General features: G+C 37.8%; 1 protein-coding gene across 2 annotated transcripts; it reads left to right on the plus strand.

The window, feature by feature from the left end:
* Window positions 1–7,669: 7,669 nt before the first annotated feature.
* On the plus strand, window positions 7,670–17,299 carry cd37 (CD37 molecule). Of its 2 annotated transcripts, XM_063003749.1 has the most exons (9): window positions 7,670–7,735; window positions 9,694–9,757; window positions 11,359–11,489; window positions 11,688–11,762; window positions 12,937–13,044; window positions 13,204–13,353; window positions 15,303–15,386; window positions 15,587–15,687; window positions 17,083–17,299. In XM_063003749.1, exons 1-9 carry the CDS (start codon window positions 7,670–7,672, stop codon window positions 17,093–17,095), a joined length of 792 nt encoding a protein of 263 aa, XP_062859819.1. In that variant the 3' UTR covers window positions 17,096–17,299. The 2 variants fall into 2 exon arrangements, with proteins under 2 accessions (XP_062859819.1, XP_062859821.1); XM_063003751.1 differs by lacking the exon at window positions 15,587–15,687.
* The last annotated feature ends 304 nt before the right edge of the window (window positions 17,300–17,603 follow it).

The raw sequence follows: 17,603 nt of genomic DNA on the forward strand, positions 1-17,603 counted from the left end.
TGTTTATACATGTTTTGGTGCACTGCACAGAGCTTTAACCTCACCATTTATTTAACTGAGCATGTGACTAAATGTGGAAATCACGGAATATGTCAGTTTATTTGTACAGCCAATAATAAACTGATTCAAATTCAAAATGACCAAAATAGCCTAAAGGGCTGGTGAGGCTGCAGGTTTTTATACCACCTTAGTTACCACTAATCATTAGCTTGAGAACCAACAGATTAAACATGTGGATGTAGTCGGGATTTGGATGTAGTCATGATTTGGATGTAGTCATGATTTTTGGTAAATGTGCAGCAAAAATGGCTGTGTTGGCTGCTCAGGTGGCGCAGCAGAGCTGGGATTTTGAATACATTGTATCAAATCTCAGCTCTGCCATCCGGCTGGGCGGCCACATGAACAACGTTTGGCTGTTGTATAATGGAATAATACTGAACAGCCTGTGGCTCTCTGTACACAAGGCTAATGGCATGTGAACTCGACTCGTGCGGGTGAACAAATGCAGCTACTGCACACTTGTCGGAGGAGGCGTGTGTCAGTTCGCTCTACTCAATCAGGGGCGGGGGTCAGCAAGAGTAGAGAGGAAGCATAACGCAATTGGGTAAAAAATTGGATGCGCTAAAAATCGTGAGAAAAAGGGAGAAAATGCAGTTTAAAAAATGGCTGTGTTAATGTCAATGATTGCCACTCTTCTAAATAAATTTTTTTTACTTAAACTACCTAAATATTGCACAATTTTCTTGTAGTTTATGTAGAAAAATAAAAATATTTAATTGTCTTTTTTTTTTTATTAATTATGAATATAAAAGCCCTCCCTGAAGGCTTTGAAATGCAATGTTGCTGGTTTGTAATATATTAAAATTGATTGCTGAAGTGTTCTTTGTGATTTTATGTCAGGGCGCTGTGCAGGCCACTGGACCTCCAGACCTAACCCATCAAACATTGTCTATATGGCTTCTGACACAGGGGCACAGTCCAACTGGAGAAGAAAAGGGCCTTTTTTTAAACCTTTCTAATTTTTTGATTAAAAAAATGCAGTAAAAGTAAATCTAACCTTTCTTGTGTTGGTTCATGATCAGTTCCAGCAGTAAGTTAAGATAAGACTCATCCGGAAGAGATCCTTAAAGGGAGAAATGTCATTTTATTGATTGTGCACATATGAAATTCATTAATTTTTTTATTCACCATTATTAGCTGCTTTGTCTTGATCGTATTGTTAGAACAGACTGAGAATGGACTGCAAACGCATTATAAAAAGGACACCAGTCTGTCACGAATGTCACACATTCACACTTTGGCGGCACGTTGGCTAAGTGGGTAGAACTGTCGCCTCGCACCAAGAAGGTCCTGTGTTCGATCCCCAGGTGGGGCAGTGTTCGCGTGGGTTTCCTCCAGGAGCTCTGGTTTACTCCCACAGTCCAAATACATGCAAGTGAGGTGAATTGGAGACACTAAATTGTCCATGACTGTGTTTCATATAACCTTGTGAACTGATGAATCTTGTGTAATGATTAACTACCGTTCCTGTCATGAATGTAACCAAAGTGTGTAAAACATGACCTTAAAATCCTAATAAACAAACAAATACATTTAAACTAGCAGAGAGGACGGTAGAGTAGACAGCAGTCAATCCTTAGTGTGGCATTTGACAGGCTTCATCAAGCTACTCCGGATTCCTCCCACCAAACCTTATACAGTCTTTGGTGCTCAGAAAGGAAAGAGTTGTGAGGTACTATCACTAATTGCTTGCCCTTGTACCACCCTGACATTTTAGAATGTATTATCAAAGCAATTTAACAATAGATTTTACCCTAAATAAATATCACAGACATTCATATACAATTAAGGATAGAAACTCACTGTATGAGGGCTGATGTGCTGAAAGAATGGACTTTTCTTCCATGCTGTCCCGCTTGCCCAAAACAGCTCTATTTCTCACAGTCAGAGTTCTATGTGCATCTGTATGTTTAAAATTAGATAAATGAAAAACTGGTTAACAGAGTAAAAACGCTGTCTTAGAGTAAACATTACTACTGCAAAGCACCCTTTAATACTTACAAGGTCCAAGTAGGTATCCAGCACTGTTTAGTGTCCATCCTCTTTTCTCTAGACCCTGCATATAATCATACAGATAGATAAGCATATGTATGACTTTGTGTCGTTATGAAAATAGTAAGAGAATAGAATGTACCTCATGGGGCATGCTATGGGTCCTCGACAGCTGAGCAGCAAGGACATATAAAGTAATAAAAAATAATGTAAAACTCCAATGCATCTGCAATAAATAAATAAACAGATAAACACAGTTATTGAGATGTATCCTAATTCAGCAAGTTAAGATACTAATACTCATATAAGTTAAACAAGCAGATATTGTTTTATACATTTTAATTTTCAAGCAAAATGTTTAACACTTATTAATATAATAAGTAACATACATCATATAATGTAATATAATGTATATATCAAATATATGTAATATAATGTATATATAATATAATGTAATATATATAATATAATAAGTTACATACATCATATAATGTAATATAATAAGTAACATACATCATATAATGTAATTTAATATATATATATATATATAATATAATGTATATAATATATATATATATATATATATATAATGTAATATATTTAATATAATGTAACATACATCATATAATGTAACATAATACATAACATACATCATATAATGTAATATAATACGTAACATACATCATATAATGTAATATAATGAGTAACATGTTGTGTATTCAACTTTACAAATTTAAAGTAAAAAAAAATATATACAAACCACACTTACCTTAAATGATAGTACGCTACGTCCACTCAATGAATATCCCACAAATAAAATCCTTGATGCCAAATACCTGAGACCAAATTTCACTGTTTATTTATTCTCAGTGTGTAATTTAGATTTAGGTAATCAAATCATGACAGTTCCATGAGTAACTGCATTCGTCATGTGTCTGTACCTCTTCATGGATGTGCCTGGGGAGCAAACGGCAGTCTTTTATATTCTCTGACACATGCACCATTATCATAATCAAACTCTGTTCGGATGAATTTTATTTATCTTAATTGATGGTGTTATTACACTGTGGAGGGAGGTGGGGGAGAGGCAACAAAATCTCATACAAACAGTAAGAGAGCAAGAGAGAGGGCAAAAGAACACAACACAAAGGATTTGCTGTACAATTTGTCATCACAAAACGTATATTAAATATATGAGATGTAATTAAAGTGGACAAATCAGAATCTTGATCTGTGCTGACCAAAGAATGAGATGATATTAGTTGCATATATTGCGTGAGTGGATATAAGAGTTCCTTTAAAAACCTGCTATCCTCTTTGTAAAAATGCTGGTTATTATGGAACCTTTTTGTTGAAATATTAAAATGTTTAAATGCAAGGATAAAGTTAATACACAAGCTCTGTTTTCAGAAAAAGTTGGGACAGTATGGAAAATGCAAATAATAAACAAAACACAGAGTTTCTTAAATTGACTCAGACTTTTATTTGATTGCAGACATGACGAACCTGAGATATTTCATGTTTTGTCTGGTCAACTTTATTTCATTTATTAATAAACATCCATTCCTGCATTTCAGGCCTGCAACACATTCCAAAAAAGTTGGGACAGTAAAGCATTTACCACTTTGTAATGTTGCTATTCCTTTTCACCACACTTAAAAGACGTTTTGGCAAATGCATGGACGTACACATAAGTGTAATTTACCTTTGCCAAGGGCACTGACACAGCCCCATACCATGACAGACCCTGGCTTTTGGACTTGTTGCTGATAACAGTCTGTATGGTCCTTTTCGTCTTTGGTCCGGAGCACATGGCGCCCATTTCTTCCAAAAAAGATCTGGAATGCTGATTCATCTGACCACAATACACATTTCCACTGTGTGATGGTCCATCCTAGATGCCTCCAAGCCCAAAGAAGTCGACGCCACTTCTGGACATGGTTAACATAAGGCTTCTTTTTTGCACCGTAAAGTTTTAAGTGGCATTTGTGCATGTAACTCTGTATTGTAGTGCTTGACAAAGGTTTGCCAAAGTAATCCCTCACCCATGTGGTTATATCAGCTATTGTTGAGTGGTGGTTCTTGATGCAGTGCCGTCTGAGGGATCGAAGATCACAGGTGTTCAGCTTAAGCTTGTGCCCTTGGCCTTTACGCATTGAAATTCCTCCTGATTCCTTGAATGGTTTAATGATATTATGCACTGTAGAGGGAGAAATATACAAATCCCTTCCAATCTTTCTTTGAGGTACATTGTTTTTATACATTTCAATAATTTTCTCACACATTTGTTGACAAACTGGAGATCCTCTGATCATCTTCGCTCATCAAAGCCTTTCCTGGATGCTGCTTTTGTACCAAACCATGATTACAATCACCTGTTGACATCACCTGTTTAGAATCACATTATTGTTTAGTTTTTTCATCTCATTACTAGCACTAAATTGCCCCCCGTCCCAACTTTTTTGGAATGTGTTGCAGACCTAAAATGCAGGAATGGAGGTATATTAACAAATAAAATGAAGTTAAACAGACAAAACATGAAATATATTGGGTTCAAACTGTCTGTAATTAAATAAAAGTCAAAGTAAATGTATAGGACACTGCATTTTTATTTTATCTGCATTGTCCATACTGTCCCAACTTTTTCTGATTTGGGGTTGTAAAAAATATGCAGTGATAGAAAAGTGGCCATTATTTTTTCACCACTTCACTGAATGTATAGATGTACAAGGAATAGAATATATACAGAAATGAATGTTATAAGAAAGCTAAATAAAGTTAGCTAGATCAAGTAATTTATAGAAGCAGAGCATTATTCACTGTAAATTGAGACCCTGCTGAGCCTCCTACCTTGTCCTATTACAAAGATGCACCTCCCTTGCGTGTAACTAAGCCCCATTTTATTCCCAGATGCCATAATGACTGTACATGGCCCCAAATATAATTACTGACCTTACCACCCCCTAAAATCCATTAGCAGAGGGTAATTACAGACCACTAATTACAGCACTGAGCGTCAGTACCAGTTAGGACAGTACCAGAAAGCTGCAACACGCTTCTCATGAGGCTGTTTTCACTACTGATTACAAAATGTCAATAACCTCTTTCCACATGAGAGCTCTATTTTAACATTTTTCTGACCTTAATCTCTGTTATTTGTCTTTTTTTTACTACGTTTAACCATCATGTAGTTGAGTCGTTTATTTCTGAGTCACCCAGAGCTGATTCTGTCATCCACCAACTTGTCAGAGCATTTTTCCATCATGTGAACAGGAACAAACAGAACTCAATAGCAAGCAGACAATACCAGAGATAATACCACTGAAGTGACGATATTAGAAATGTCTAGTGTGTTGGTGTGTTTAATTTTAGTACGTATTTTTTAAATATCCGGTGGCTCATTCAGTGTTGGCTGTTGGCTGTGCGCTAGTATTATCTACATGAATCATGGTTAATATTGTATTTTGACATATTTTGCTATTAAATGTCATTTAGGACGTCAGTACTACAATTCCACTTGTTTGCTCACAGGATCAAGGCTGTCTGACTTAGTTTATTAGTAAATATTTAAGGTGTGCCATCTCTCATACTGCGTACTTTATAGTGTCAGAATATGGGATTTGGGAGAAATGACAATATCGGATTGGTATCGGTATCAGCAGATACTCGATTTGCAGTATCATATCGGACATAAAAAAGTGGTATTGAGCCAGCCCTAGTTTAGAAGGAACCTTAAACAAATAACAAATAATTGAGAGTGACTCAGTGTAACAAGTGATATTTTCTCACGCTGTCGCAGCAGGTCTTTGATAACGTGATACTGTGTGATTGTGATGTTTGATGATAAGTGATATGTGTTCATATGATGAGGTCCTGATGCCTGATGACAAATCATATGTTCTACTCTATACAAATATTTGAAGTCCTGGGGACATGGAGAAGGTGACTGGACACTGATAGTTCTCTAATCATGTAAAACTATTGTGCTATTAGAACAATACATTTTGCTTTAAAAAAATAGTCTGTCTCACATACTTGAATATCAGCTATGTTTTATTTGGACTTTGTTTTAAAATGGTACAATATAATACATAATTTATGAAACCAAGAGTTTCGAAACCAGTCACAGGACAGCTGCTTTGCATGCTGTGTGGAGCTCTGAAGTCTCAAACAGATGCAGTGTGTTATGCAAAGTATCCTCTACATGGTCTCATACAAGGTTTCCATATTTCACTTAGACAGTTTTCCGTTTGACTTGGAAATTTTACACGAGGTAAGTTACTGATATTTATTCAATATTATAGGGGGTGATGCCTTTGTTGTGTACACAACTAGTGTATTAGTCACATTTAACTTCTTAAACCTACTGTCAGTCATTTAAGAATAATATACAACTACTGAAAGTCTTGATTGCTGATTAATTTGATATATGAGCTTATAATTTGCTTTGCTTAAAAAAAGAGAAATAATTATCATTATTATGTTTAGATGCAGGTATGTGAAGCGTCATTGTAATCCAGTATCTATAATCTATGATTATTGTAGCATATTCATTATAACTGTTATTGTCTTCACTGCTACATAAAACATTTAAAGCTCTGCTAGTGAAAGCTGATAGGCTTTATTGTCTTAGCCGGGCTGGAGTAATGTGAGATAGATCCAGGTGCGGCCTTGCATGTTTTTTTTTCTTTTGGTTGCTGTTTTTATGCCAAACATGGGTGTGGGCTGTGTTGTAGCACTCTAACATCTTAACACATCAGCTATAACTTACCAATAATGCAAAAAAATGATTAACATTTGAGAAAAGCAAAAAGTTTATCACTGATCAACTTAAATGTATTTTGTTAATATAAACACATTGAGAATTTGATGCCTGCAACACACCTAAAAAAGTTGGATCAAAGGCAAAATAAGCATGGAATGTTGATAGAATATTGAAGGTACAGTGTTTTAAAACATTCCACAATAAGCAGGTGAATTAGCTCAAAAGAACATTTATCCATACAAGAATGCAAATAATTTAGGCCTTTCACCATCTACCATGCATAATATTGTAAAAAGATTCAGGGAATCTGGAGATATCTCAGTCCATCAGATAAGATAAGATAAGACTTTATTGATCCCCATGTAGGACAAGAACAGAAACCACTACTGAATATGTTTAAGCCCTCAGATAACACTGTGTGAGAAACAGTCATGCTACTGTGATAAATGTAGCCACACAGGCTCAGGAGCACTTCAGAAAACTGTTGTCACTTAACACAGTGCTCCACTGCATTAAGAAATAGAACCTGAAATGTGACAAGGAAATACATTGAATCTTCACATGTAAATTTCACAATTCACACATTATTTTCACATTTTCAGTGTAAGTGTGAATTCTGTAAGCAATTCAATAACAAACAATTGTATTCCAACCAGCTACAATGTCACAGTCTGAATTGTTTTAGTTTAGAAGAACTTAAGAATATTTACTTGAGACTTGAGAAGTCATGCTCTGCAGAATATGACATTTTATGAAATTGTGCTCATTTGGATATGTGATTTTACATACATTTGTATTAAATTACACCATTTTTATATGATTACTGAGAAGTAACAAACTTTTATTGCAGATATGGCTTCTGAGTGCTGCATCAGTATCACCAAATATTTCCTGTTTCTCTTCAACTTAATCTTTTTTGTAAGTAGCACATGAAGAACTGTTGTTTACTTATTTATTAATTAAATATAAAAAAAAACTTATGACAGTAGCCCTTAAGTTAGATTACATGCATTTACATACACTTGTAAGGGGTATTGTAATGGCTTGTAATGCTTTCTGTAACTGATCTTTTTGTTTAATGGTCGAAACACATCCCTCTTTTGTCTAAAAAATCAAAAATATACATACAGCAGCTTATATTTGGTTTAGAAAGTTTTATAATGGTGCTGGGGTGGCGCAGAGCTTAATTACACTAGCCCACTACTGCTGGGATCCAGAGTAACCGCAAGTAATTCTGGGGAAACCTAATCCACCGTGGCCCTGACCAGGAAAAGTGGTGGTAAAACATAAAAATTAAATGCTTTTTAAAATAAGGTTTCATAATATCATTTTATTTTTGACAGTTAATTAGAAATATGACAAAACAAGTTAAACAACATTCTAATGTTTACCACACCACAAAATTAATAATCTAAACTGTATTCTTATCTTGGACCCAGCTAAAAAAAAAAACCACAATAGGGGAAATTGAGTGGTGCAGCAGTCTAATAGACCACCACCACACAGAATTAAAGCTTCTGAGTTTAAGTCTCAATACGAGCGTAATGTTACTCTCAATGCTTGGTACGGCTCTCTGAAAATCTACTGCCAGCTGATGTACACCGATCAGCCATAACATTAAAACCACCTCCTTGTTTCTACACTCACTGTCCATTTTATCAGCTCCACTTACCATATAGAAGCACTTTATAGTTCTACAATTACTGACAGTAGTCCATCAGTTTCTCTGCATGCTTTGTTAGCCTCCTTTAATGCTCTTCTTCAATGGTCAGGACTCTCCCAGGACCACTACAGAACAGGTATTATTTGGGTGTTGGATCATTCTCAGCACTGCAGTGACACTGACATGGTGGTGGTGTGTTAGTGTGTGTTGTGCTGGTATGAGTGGATAAGACAGCAGCGCTGCTGGAGTTTTTTAACAACTCACTGTCCCTGCTGGACTGAGAATAGTCCACCCACCAAAAATATCCAGCCAACAGCGCCCCGTGGGCAGCGTCCTGTGACCACTGATGAAGGTCTAGAAGATGACCAACTCAAACAGCAGCAATAGATGAGCGATCGTCTCTGACTTTACATCTACAAGGTGGACCATCTAGATAGGAGTGTCTATAATACAGTGGACAGTGGGTGTATATGGTATTTAAAAACTCCAGCAGCGCTGCTGTGTCTGATCCACTCATACCAGCACAACACACACTAACACACCACCACCATGTCAGTGTCACTGCAGTGCTGAGAATTATCCACCACCTAAATAATACCTGCTCTGTGGGGGTCCTGACCATTGTAGAACAGGGTGAAAGCAGGTAAAAAAGTATGTAGAGAAACAGATGGACTACAGTCAGTAATTGTAGAAGTGCTTCTATATGGTAAGTGGAGCTGATAAAATGGACAGTGAGTGTAGAAACAAGGAGGTGGTTTTAATTTTATGGCTGATCAGTGTAAAGTGGCAAGTAACTTTAACCGTATCATGGGGTGGTTGTTACACTGAGACCCTTTTCTGCCCCCCTGGGGGGTGGTACAAGCAGCAGAATTGTAACCAGGAATGAAAAAATACTGGATGGGAGAAAAGGAAAACAATGGGGAAAAGAAAAAAATCTAAGGCAAATTTGAGGGCAAGTCATAGCCTAGTGGTTAAGGTACTGAACTAGTAATCAGAAGGTCACAGGTGCAAGCCCCACCACTGCCAGGTTGCTGCTGTAGGGCCCTTGAGCAAGGCCCTTAACCCTCAATTGCTCAGACTATATATTGTAATGTAAGTCACTTTGTTTGTTTTTTTTGACAAAACTGTGTGTTTTCTAACCCCAGTCTCTTATAAGTAATTTAGTTGTTGTGATGTCATGTGATCAAATTTCATCTGTAATTTTACTCTGTAGTTTCTGGGCTCAGCTCTCCTTTCTCTGGGACTATGGATAATATTTTCAGAGTCGATCTTTCTCAGTGAGTATCTTTTTGGTTTGTCTCTTGATAAAGAATTCATCGATTATGCACTCATCGACCTACAACATCAACATCAAATATACAGTAGATGTACTCATTAATTATATTTATCTTTAATCTTTTTATTTTATTCTTTTTTTGCAAAAGTAGATCCACCTTTTACATAACAATGTTCACCGTAGGAACCTGACCAAAGGTTTATTGAGAGAATTCCTTTTTTTGTCATATATACACTGATCAGGCATATCATTATGACCACCTCCTTGTTTCTACACTCACTGTCCATTTTATCAGCTCCACTTATCATATAGAAGCACTTTGTAGTTCTACAATTACTAACTATAGTACATCTGTTTCTCTACATACTTTTCTCTACCTGCTTTCACCCTGTTCTTCAATGGTCAGGACCCCCAGAGGACCACTACAGAGCAGGTATTATTTGGGTGGTGGATCATTCTCAGCACTGCAGTGACACTGACATGGTGGTGGTGTGTTCGTGTGTGTTGCGCTGGTATGAGTGGATAAGACACATCAATGCTGATGGAGTTTTTTAAACACCTCACTGTCACTGCGGGACTGAGAATAGTCCACAAACCAAAAATATCCAGCCAACAGCGCCCCATGGGCAGCGTCATGTGACCACTGATGAAACTCAAACAGCAGCAATAGATGAGCGATCGTCTCTGACTTTACATCTACAAGGTGAACCAACTAGGTGGGAGTGTCTAATAGAGTGGACAGTGAGTGGACACGGTATTTAAAAACTGGGGTCGGACATACGGCGCCCTGGAGCAGAGAGGGTTAAGGTCCTTGCTCAAGGGCCGGACAGTGGCTGCATGGCAGAGCTGCCATTCGAACTCTCAACCTTTCAGTTGATAACCCAAAGTTTTACCCACTTGGCTACCACTGTTCCATATATGACATTCTTTTCAAAACCTCAAGCATTACTATGGAGTTGGACCCCTCTTTACTATTATACCACATTTTATTCAAATTGTCTTCAAAACAGGAGGGATGTGAACATTGTATCACATGGCATTCACCTTGGATGCTTTTCATCAGTCTTAAATTAAAGTTCTCACATATTCTCCCATATTTATTTTCCTTTACTCAATTAGGCTAATTAAATTATTACATTTCCTTCAATCAGATGAACTGTTAGTCTGGAGCTGTGGACTGGATGTTTGTAGAGCAGGCACAATAGCCCAGTAACACTGAGCTATGCCAAGTGCCATACGCCATGTCAATGTAAATCACTTAGACATATGGGCAGTGGTAATACATTCTCTGTAGTGATAAATAACATGTCACTATCTAGCAGTGTAACAGATAAAGGTTTGGCAGATGTCAGAAATATTGTACCTGCCTATATCTATCTTGAATGCATAATGTCCATGCTTTTGGAATTGTATATTTATCAAGCATGTTATAATATTTAGTAATATGTAGTAATATTTTTGGTGTCCACTTTAAGATAGGTAGGCTTTTACTGTTACAGAACCATACTAGAAAAAAGCCCCTTTTAATATAGTTTGTAAACTTTATCATGCTGATATGTCTGATTTTGTAGGATGTAATCATTTATTGTGTATTTTTTACAGTACCTGCTCCTCGCTTCCTATCCCTGTCTCTCTTCTCCTATTTGCTGATTATCAGTGGTGCGGTCACTATGTTTTTAGGCTTTTTTGGAAGCCTTGGTGCACTGAAGGAGTTTAAATGTATGCTGGGAGTGGTAAGTAACAAAAAAATGATCTGCATGTTTTGCATGATTTTAATATTTATTAACGATTAGACGTTTTTTATAAATATCAGTTCTAACAGAGAATAGTTTAACTACAATATCAGTTACAATTTACAATAATAATGCAATGTGTTGCTCTACTTGAGTGAATAGTGGATCAGGGCTGAACTGCTACATGTTTATTTGCAGTACTTCCTCCTGCTCACCCTGATACTTGCAGCGCAGATCATTGGTGGAGTTTTGCTTTATACACAGCGAAGCACAGTAAGTCAAGCGGAGCAAGAGGTTACACCCTGTTTCTTTTTTTTTTTAACTTTTGTCCCTCGAGGGAAGAGTACACATGACTAGGAGTACACTTTGTGACACAAATAAGGACTTCAAAAATGTGCTTAATACAATTTTACAAAGGAAGAAAAATCATATAAAACAGGCATAAAAGGTATTTTGTTTCTGCAAGAACTTTATGGAATTACTGATATGTTTTTATATCTTTTAAAATGGTATACAATTATTTTAAACTGAGTAACCTATCTCACCACACAGACAAAGAAGGTCAGGTGGAGCGCTAGGGTAACGTGTGGTAAATCACGCGAGCCCACCAGTACTGAGATCTCAAGCTCTCGAGTTCAGCAACAAGGAAGAGCTAAGTCTGAATTGGCCCACAGGACCAGGTATTATTAAGGTGGTGCATAATTCTCTGCACTGCAGTGACACTGACATGGTGGTGGTGTGTTAGTGTGTGTTGTGCTGGTATGAGTGGATCAGACACAGCAGTGCTGCTGGAGTTTTGAAACACCTCACTGTCACTGCTGGACTGAGAATAGTCCACCAACCAAAAATATCCAGCCAACAGCGCCCCGTGGGCAGCGTCCTGTGACCACTGATGAAGGTCTAGAAGATGAACAACTCAAACAGCAGCAATAGATGAGCGATCTGCTCTGACTTTACATCTACTAGGTGGATCAACTACATAGGAGTGTCTAATAGAGTGGACAGTGAGTGGACACGGTATTTAAAAACTCCAGCAGTGCTGCTGTGTCTGATCCACTCATACCAGCACAACACACACTAACACACCACCACCATGTCAGTGTCACTGCAGTGCTGAGAATGATCCACCACCCAAATAATACCTACTCTGTGGTGGTCCTGACCATTGAAGAACAGGGTGAAAGCAGGCTAAAAAAAAGTATGTAGAGAAATAGATGGACTACAGTCAGTAATTGTAGAACTGCAAAGTGCTTCTGTATGGTAAGTTGAGCTGATAAAATGGACAGTGAGTGTAGAAACAAGGAGGTGGTTTTAATGTTATGGCTGATCGGTGTATATTTGTTAAATTAATAAATAAAAAACTACAGCTGGACACAAAACTGCAGATCAGGACAAGTGACCCTTATATATTTACAAAATGTGTAAATGATAAACCTTTTTTTTCTAGTTTCAGGGTTCCCTAGAGCACCATGTTGTGGAACTCATTAAGTCAGTTGGAAAGAATGACTCAAGTCTCCAAGATTTTAAACAGACCCTAGAGTTCCTTCAACATGAGGTAAGAGCCAAGTTGAAGAACAGATGTCCACAATAAAGCGTGCAAAAACATATACAGTCACTGTATATCCAAGCCATGCTATAACTCTCTTCCTAAAATCAGCTTAACTGCTCCTTTAATAAGATGTCTGTAAGGTCTTAATTATCTGAATTTTTTTAGGCTGAGTGCTGTGGCTGGAAGGGCATAAGTGACTGGGAAATAGCCCCCTGTTCCTGTTACTACTCTGAAAACATCACAGCTAATGCAACAGCACAGAGCTCAGAGATATGCACCTGTCCCAACATTGACGAGTGTAAGGCATATCAACAGGTACGGTAGGAAGTCCTCCTCATAACATGTTTCTTTTATTAAGTTTTGGTAGACAAGGACATATTCAACAAGTTTCTTTTGTTTTGTTTTGTTTTAAAATACTTTGTGTATGTATACAATCAAATGTTTTAGGTTTATATGTACAAAGTCAAAAGATGTGTACATTTAAAGTGAATATATCACAGTTATTAACCTGTGGTTTGTGGATCAAGTGGTGGTGGTGGTGCTTGAAGCAGCCAACTTCTGATCAATAGTCTACTGAGCTATCACTGACCTCAATTAGGTCAGATAAGTGCATGTTGGCTACATGTTTGTTCAAATGTGCAAGCTAATGCAAGTGCAAGCTAATATATAATACTTTTTATTTAATAATACAACCCTAAAACAGAAAAAGTTTGGACAGCATGGAAAATGCAAATAAAATTCCTAAAAATCCAAAAAAAGGGGGACAGTAAAGCATTTACCACTTTGTAATGTTGCCATTCCTTTCCATATTGGCACCGAGGAGACCAAGTGATTTAGTGTTTCAGGGCCAGTGATAGCTTAGTGGTGAAGGTACTGGACTAGTAAACAGAAGGTTGCCGGTTCAAGCCCCGCCATCACCAAGTTGCCACTGTTGGATCCCTGAGCAAGGCCCTTAACTCTCAATTGCTCATTGTGTTCAGCTCATTGTGTAAGTCGCTTTGGATAAAAGCGTCTGCTGAAAATGTAAATGTTTTATTTTGTCCCATTCTTCCTGCAAACACGTCTTGTGTGCAACAGTACGGGGTCGTCGTTGTCGCATTTTTCGTTTCAAAATTCTCCACACATTCTCTATTAGGGACAGGTCAAGGACTGCAGGCAGACCAGTCCAGTACCCGTACCCTCTTCTTCTGCAGCCATGCCGCTGTAATGTGTGCAGCATGTGGTTTTGCATTGTCTTGTTGAAAAACGCATGGACGTCCCTGGAAAAGATGACGTCTTGAAGGCAGCATATGTTGCTCTAAGATCTCGATGTACTTTTCTGCATTAATGCTGCCATCACAGAATTGTAAATGACCTTTGCCAAGGGCACTGACACCGCCCCATACCATGACAGACCCTGGCTTTTGGACTTGTTGCTGATAACAGTCTGGATGGTCCTTTTTGTCTTTGGTCCAGAGCACACAGCGTCTATTTTTCCAAAAAAGACCTGGAATACTGAGTCATCTGACCACAATACACGTTTCCACTGTGTGATGGTCCATCCTAGATGCCTCCGAGCCCAGAGAAGTCGACGTCGCTTCTGGACATAATTAACATAAGGCTTCTTTTTTGCACAGTAAAGTTTTAAGTAGCATTCGTGCTTGTACCTCTGTATTGTAGTGCTTGGCAGAGGTTTGGCAAAGTAATCCCTCACCCATGTGGTTATATCAGCTATTGTTGAGTGGTGGTTCTTGATGCAGTGCCGTCTGAGAGGAATGGAAGATCAGGGGCGTTCAGCTTAAGCTTGCGCCCTTGGCCTTTACGCACTGAAATTCCCAATTTCTTGAATCATTTAATTATATTTTGCACTGTAGAGGGAGAAATATGCAAATCCCTTCCAATCTTTCTTTGAGGTACATTGTTATTAAACATTTCAATCATTTTCTCACACATTTGTTGACAAACTGGAGATCCTTTGATGATCTTCGCTCATCAAAGACTCAGCCTTTCCTGGATGCTGCTTTTGTACCAAACCATGATTACAATCACCTGTTTGAAATCACATCATTATTTAGTTTTTTCACCTCATTACTAGCACTAAACTGCCCCCGTCCCAACTTTTTTTGGAATGTGTTGTAGGCCTGAAATGCAGGAATGGAGGTATATTAACAAATGAAATGAAGTCGAGCAGACAAAACATGAAATATCTTGAGTTCAAACTGTCTGAGCGTGCAGGTAGCAGCTTGTGTTTTTGTCTCATTTGCATTGTTCTTCCATTTTACCAGGGTTGCCAGGGCATTATTAAAAAGTGGCTGGATGAACATATTCTAATCATTCTTGCAGTGCTAGCTGCTATAGCTGTGGTGGAGGTAAGTATAAACTGTCAAGTCAAAGTTGTTTCATGAAATTAACAGAAGCTAACCTTTTATTGAATTTAAATGTAAAATTGTATACTTAACTATTATAAGAAGCCACGTCATGTTTTGTATGATAAAGTACTGTATACCAAGTATTATCAATGCATTTGTCTGCATCAGTGTCTTTTTCATGTGCTTTGTATGTGTCGTAGTGTCTTCAGTGGCTGTGCCTTGTTTTATTTTGTTGTCTTAACCGTTCCTGTCGCTGTTGCCACCCAAGAAAGTCTCATGGCAGCCATGTTCAACTCTCCAGGTTACTAAGTGGATATAGAATTGTTAAATTTAGAAGTATTATTCAGACTATAACTGCACAGCTTTTTATTTATAACCAGATAGCTGTGATGAATAGTTTATAAAAACACAACTATTGTAGTATATTATTTATGTTACTGTACTAAATGTCACATCACTGTGGCACCATGGTTTTCAAAAGCAGAGCAACAGTTTACTAATTGCAGTTGCTTTTAGTATATAAGCTTTAAATAAGTTTATAATTTTGGAAGCATTCAGTGGTTAACGTTATTGTTTTTTCACATTTTAACAGAGATTTCAATGTGGAGTACTGGCAAGGTATATTGCTTCTACTGGTGGCGTGTTCTGTATTTGGTCTGTGTGTATATAGAGTACATATACAGTATATACTGTATATATATCGATCAGCCATAACATTAAAACCACCTCCTTGTTTCTACACTCACTGTCCATTTTATCAGCTCCACTTACCATATAGGAGCACTTAATTGTAGTTCTACAATTACTGACTGTAGTCCATCTGTTTCTCTGCATGCTTTGTTAGCCCCCTTTCATGCTGTTCTTCAATGGTCAGGACTCTCCCAGGACCACCACAGAGCAGGTATTATTTAGGTGGTGGATCATTCTCAGCACTGCAGTAACAATAACATGGTGGTGGTGTGTTGGTGTGTGTTGTGCTGGTATGAGCGGATAAGACACAGCAATGCTGATGAAGTTTTTAAACACCTCACTGTCACTGCTGGACTGAGATTAGTCCACCAACCAAAAATATCCAGCCAACAGCGCCCCATGGGCAGTGTCCTGTGACCACTGATGAAGGTCTAGAAGATGACCAACTCAAACAGCAGCAATAGATCTACAAGGTGGACCAACTAGGTAGGAGTGTCTAATAGAGTGGACAGTGAGTGGACACGGTATTTAAAAACTCCACTCATACCAGCACAACACACACTAACACACCACCACCATGTCATTGTCACTGCAGTGCTGAGAATCATCCACTACCTAAATAATATCTGCTCTGTGGTGGTCCTGTTGGGGTCCTGACCATTGAAGAACAAAGCAGAGTGAAAGCAGGCTAAAAAGGTATGTAGAGAAACAGATGGACTACAGTCAGTAATTGTAGAACTACAAAGTGCTTCTATATGGTAATTGGAGCTGATAAAATGGACAGTGAGTATAGAAACAAGGAGGTGGTTTTAATGTTATGGCTGATCAGTGTATATTAGTAAGTTTAAGGCGCTACAGTAATACACAAGCCAATGTCTCTATAAATGTGTGTTTGCATGCATGTCTATTTGTGTTTTGTCATTACAGTTTGCCATGGCCCATCCCTAATGTGAAAGAGATGTGATATTCAGGTTTACCCAAAATGCCTACTGTTGTGTGTCCACAGATATGTGGTTTGATCCTTTCGATGTGTCTGTATAGAAGAGTTGCAGAGGATTACAGCACTGCATTTTCCCGTTAGACTGCAGTGGATCGCTGGAATAACAACAGCTATTTACACACATTCATACACACATGCTGTTCATTTTATAGCTCATTATTACTACTGTCTGCATCTGACTGCCTTGTTGATTTTTATATGGTGTGTTTCTAAATAAATAATATTACATAATGGTGCTGTGTGGTTTTCTGATTTATTGTATTACTCTTTTATGATTTTCTACTTTTAAATCTATGTGAAATGTCCCAACCCAATTCTTTAGGCTAAGACGTGTTGCTCTGCAACAGTATTCTGTTACACCCCTCCATTTACTTGTCTGTCCTGCCTGTCTTCCAGTCAGGAAAAATAGAGGCACCAGTATAGGTTTCACCAGCATAATGGTTCTCCATTGTTACGTGACCTCAATTCTGTAGTGATATGATGATCTCTTTGTATAACTTAAAATGAATACTTAAACCATTGTATTT

This window comes from Trichomycterus rosablanca, chromosome 10 (assembly GCF_030014385.1).
Source record: "Trichomycterus rosablanca isolate fTriRos1 chromosome 10, fTriRos1.hap1, whole genome shotgun sequence".
Classification (NCBI taxonomy): Eukaryota; Metazoa; Chordata; class Actinopteri; order Siluriformes; family Trichomycteridae; genus Trichomycterus; species Trichomycterus rosablanca.